The sequence below is a fragment of the Brachyhypopomus gauderio genome, chromosome 6, assembly GCF_052324685.1.
Source record: "Brachyhypopomus gauderio isolate BG-103 chromosome 6, BGAUD_0.2, whole genome shotgun sequence".
Taxonomy (NCBI): Eukaryota; Metazoa; Chordata; class Actinopteri; order Gymnotiformes; family Hypopomidae; genus Brachyhypopomus; species Brachyhypopomus gauderio.
This window is the reverse complement of record NC_135216.1, coordinates 28,888,683-28,892,823: the sequence shown is the minus strand read 5'-3', so window position 1 is coordinate 28,892,823 and position 4,141 is coordinate 28,888,683. Positions and strand designations below refer to the sequence as shown.

At 41.6% G+C, this 4,141-nt stretch overlaps 1 protein-coding gene across 2 annotated transcripts; it reads left to right on the top strand.

Moving 5' to 3' along the window:
• The first annotated feature begins 795 nt into the window (after nucleotides 1–795).
• mgp (matrix Gla protein) lies at nucleotides 796–3,673 on the top strand. Of its 2 annotated transcripts, none has more exons than XM_077010292.1 (5): nucleotides 796–1,053; nucleotides 1,947–2,023; nucleotides 2,118–2,147; nucleotides 3,109–3,184; nucleotides 3,320–3,673. In XM_077010292.1, exons 2-5 carry the CDS (start codon nucleotides 1,954–1,956, stop codon nucleotides 3,462–3,464), a joined length of 321 nt encoding a protein of 106 aa, XP_076866407.1. In that variant the 5' UTR covers nucleotides 796–1,053; nucleotides 1,947–1,953; the 3' UTR covers nucleotides 3,465–3,673. The 2 variants fall into 2 exon arrangements, with proteins under 2 accessions (XP_076866407.1, XP_076866406.1); XM_077010291.1 differs by having other exon boundaries at nucleotides 805–990.
• The last annotated feature ends 468 nt before the right edge of the window (nucleotides 3,674–4,141 follow it).

Below are 4,141 nucleotides of genomic sequence, written 5' to 3'. Positions count from 1 at the left end.
TGTGTGTGTGTGTGTGTGTTAACTGCACAGATGGGTTAAAGCGGAGGACAAATTTCGATTGCGGTGAAAAATCACAATTGACAAAAAAATATGGCACATAACTCTCTGTCTCTGTATACTGATCTACACTATAACTGTCTGTGTCTCTATACTGAAATGTGTCTGTCTGTCTCTCTACACTGACATATATTAAAACTGTCTGTCTCTCTACACTGACCTATATTAAAACTGTCTGTCTCTCTACACTGACCTATATTAAAACTGTCTGTCTCTTTACACTGACCTATATTAAAACTGTCTGTCTCTCTACACTGACCCATATTAAACTGTCTGTCTCTTTACACTGACCTATATTAAAACTGTCTGTCTCTCTACACTGACCCATATTAAAACTGTCTGTCTTTCTACACTGACCTATATTAAAACTGTCTGTCTCTCTGTAACAGAAGTCGCACTGTTCCTCACTCCCTCTCTGATCGCTTTTCTACCTCTGACCGACAGTTTGTTTCTTCAGATGTCTGTCTCCTTCTGCTGTGTGTGTGTGTGTGTGTTTGTGAGTATGTGTGTGCAGGAGGAAGGAGTGATCTAATATTCTGTAAACAGTAGGTGGAAAAGACTGATAGAAAGGGAATGTGTGTGTGTGTGTGTGTGTGTGTGTGTGTGTGTGTGTGTGTGTGTGTGTGTGTGTGTGTGTGTGTGTGTGTGTGTGTGTGTGTGTGTGCGTGTGTGTGTGTATGTGTGCGTGTGTGTGTGTATGTGTGCGTGTGTGTGCGTGTATGTGCATGTGTGTGTGTGTGTGTGTGTATGTGCGTGTGTGTGTGTGTGTGTGTGTGCGTGTGTGTGGCTCTAATCCAGACATGTGGAGGGAGGTGTGATAGGGGTTTATAAAGGCTTGTGGCGTCAGTATTAAAGAATACTTACAGAAATAAGAGAGAGTGAGAGAAGACAGGACCCAGCCAGAGCTCCCACATAACCAGCATTCGTGCAGAGGTAGGAGAACCTCACACAGGGGTGGGAGAACCTCACACTGGGGTAGGAGAACCTCACACTGGGGTAGGAGAACCTCACACATACTGGTATTCAGTAGCACAGTGCATGCATATCAGACATAATACAGTCATTGTGCATCTGTATTCAGCAGCAGAATGCAAGCTTAATGCACTGGGCTGTTGTGTAGTGTTAATGCACTGGGCTGGTGTGTAGTGTGTAGTGTTAATGCACTGGGCTGATGTGTAGTGTGTAGTGTTAATGCACTGGGCTGGTGTGTAGTGTGTAGTGTTAATGCACTTGGCTGTTGTGTAGTGTTAATGCACTGGGCTGATGTGTAGTGTGTAGTGTTAATGCACTGGGCTACTCACTGTGTAGTGAGTAGTGTGTAGTGGTAGTGTGTAGTTTGTAGTGTTAATGCACTGAGCTGATGTGTAGTGTGTAGTGTGTAGTGTGTAGTGTGTAGTGGTAGTGTGTAGTGTTAATGCACTGAGCTGATGTGTAGTGTGTAGTGAGTAGTGTGTAGTGGTAGTGTGTAGTGAGTAGTGTGTAGTGTTAATGCACTGGGCTGGTGTGTAGTGTGTAGTGGTAGTGTGTAGTGTGTAGTGGTAGTGTGTAGTGTTAATGCACTGGGCTGGTGTGTAGTGTCAGTGTGTAGTGGTAGTGTGTAGTGAGTAGTGTGTAGTGGTAGTGTGTAGTGTGTAGTGTTAATGCACTGAGCTGATGTATAGTGTGTAGTGAGTAGTGTGTAGTGGTAGTGTGTAGTGTACTCTAGCTCTCTCTCCATCAGCACATTCCTTCTCACCTCTAGTCTGTTCACTTTCAGCCACATATGGTGGAATTTCCTTCCACAGTTCCACCACAGTTTTAATTTGTGTGTGTGCGTGTGTGTGTGTGTGTGTGTGTGTGTGTGTGTGTGTGTGTGTGTGTGTGTGTGTGTGTGTGTGTGTGTTTTTCAGGCAGCAGATGAAAGCCATGCGTGCAGTTCTTCAGTGTGTGGTGGTGTGTGTTGTCATGGCGATTGCTGTTGGCTACGGTTTGTAAAAAACTGGTAAATTCTTCATTAAAGTGGCATTTTTCACACACACATTCTACAGCCTTTCATTGCGTCTATCTCTCTCATCCCACAGACTCACAGGAGAGCCAGGAGTCTTTTGAAGGTACTTGCTAAATCTTCTGCAGGGCTCATGTTATGGTCTTTGAGCAGTGTTTACTAAAGGGAGTGAGTGATCTCACTGATTTACTCTGTAAGGAAAGTGAGAGGTAAGAGTGTGAAAAAATCACACTGGACACAAGAAAGTGTGCAGAACAGTCTGTGGACAACATTCACATCCAGATATTTCTGGATTATCAGTACATTTGTATCAAACAGACAGGTACGGATGGATTTAGGGGTTAGGGTTTAGGGGTTAGGGTTAAGTCATGTAAAAAGCAAATACAACTCAATGTAAACTTACAAATACTAGTTAAGCTTCTTTTGTTTTGTTTACTTCCACCACAGGTTAGAGTTGTTCTTGGCCATTAATAATTTAATCTGAATAAGTTGATTTTTTCACTTGTGAGAAACTCCACATTTCACCAATAAACATGAACTCACTGGGATGTTATTAAAGAAGGCAGAGCGACAGGGCAGAGTGCAGAAATGAGCATTCATAGAAAAATGTTCTTTATTGACACGTAATGCTGCACACTAGCGTAACACAACAGGCAACAGAGAAACAGACATGGAGCGACTCAAAGACAAGTGACGGTCACAACATCGACACATATACTGTATATAAAAATAAATGAGACCCACGTGTACTGCATGACGTTGATGAGACGAGACACAAGTGAGACGAATGAACGCACGCACATGGAACCACATCCAAAAAAAATACATATATGGACATAACCAGACATAGACTTTGCTTTGTTACTTTGCTTTTTCATCCTCTCTCTCTTTCTCCCTGTCTCTCTCTCTCTCCATCCCTCTGTCCCAGTTTTTTGTAATTTGCAAATTTGTAGATTGTAAATGGTTAATGAAGTTTATTTGTAACTCTCTCTCTCTCTCTCTCTCTCTCTGTGTGTGTGTGTGTGTGTGTGTGTGTGTGTGTGTGTGTGTGTGTGTGTGTGTAGCAGACATGTTCCTGAGTCCCTATAGGGCTAATGCCTTCATCAGTCCAGTACATCGCCGTAACTATTATAAATACAGAAGGTGAATACACAAAATCACTGCAGTTTGGATAAAGAACTGTGTACATATATAAAATATATAAAATACTTCACCTGTATGAGGTATTTTATGTTTCTGTATTTATGTTTCTGTCTCCTGTCTCTATGGTTGTATCAGAGTGAAGGCTCAAGCTGAGCTCAGGACTGAGATATGTGAAGACTACACCCCATGTCGATTCTTTGCACAGCACTATGGTTACCTACAGGCCTACCAGACTTACTTTGGTGCTCGGAAAGTCAACAACAACGTCTACCGATACTGATGTGTTTAGTGTGACGTGACAAGTGCTTTAATTATAAAACAGTTCCAGTTCCTCTTGAATATTTCCTCTTCCTGGTGATTGATCTGAGTTTGTATGCAAATCACTCAGTTTGATTAAGGTCAGATCAGACCAGTCAAAATCTAATCTAGCCAGTGTTATGTAATCACTTTACTGTTATCTGTTTAAGAATAAAATTGCTTTAAATCATATTCACATTTTCTGGCACTTACTGTCACACACACACACACACACACACACACACATATTACAGCCCCCCAACACACTACATATGCACATACAGTGAGGAAAATCAGTATTTGAACACCCTGCGACTTTGTAAGTTCTCTCACTTAGAAATCATGGAGGAGTCTGAAGTTTTCATCTTAGGTGATTTTTAATAATTTATTTGTGTGTTACTGCCGCAAACAAGTAATTGAACACCTAAGAAATTCATTGAAAATCAATGTAAATATTTGGTACAGTAGCTTTTGTTTTACAGAGGTCGAACATTTCCTGTAGTTTTTCATCAGGTTTACACTGCAGCAGGGATTTTGGCCCATTCCTCCACACAGATCTTCTCCAGATCAGCCAGGTTTCTGGACTGTTGCTGAGAAACTTTTTTTTTGTTTTTTATGTTCAGCATTTAGGTCTAGAGACTGACGCATCTTCAATGCTCT

Coding starts and splice junctions, on each gene's coding strand:
- mgp (XM_077010292.1), top strand. CDS start 1,954: ATGAAAGCCATGCGTGCAGTTCTTCAGTGTGTGGTGGTGTGTGTTGTC. Junction 2,024..2,117: donor GGCGATTGCTGTTGGCTACG/GTTTGTAAAAAA, acceptor CTCATCCCACAG/ACTCACAGGAGAGCCAGGAG. Junction 3,185..3,319: donor AACTATTATAAATACAGAAG/GTGAATACACAA, acceptor TGGTTGTATCAG/AGTGAAGGCTCAAGCTGAGC.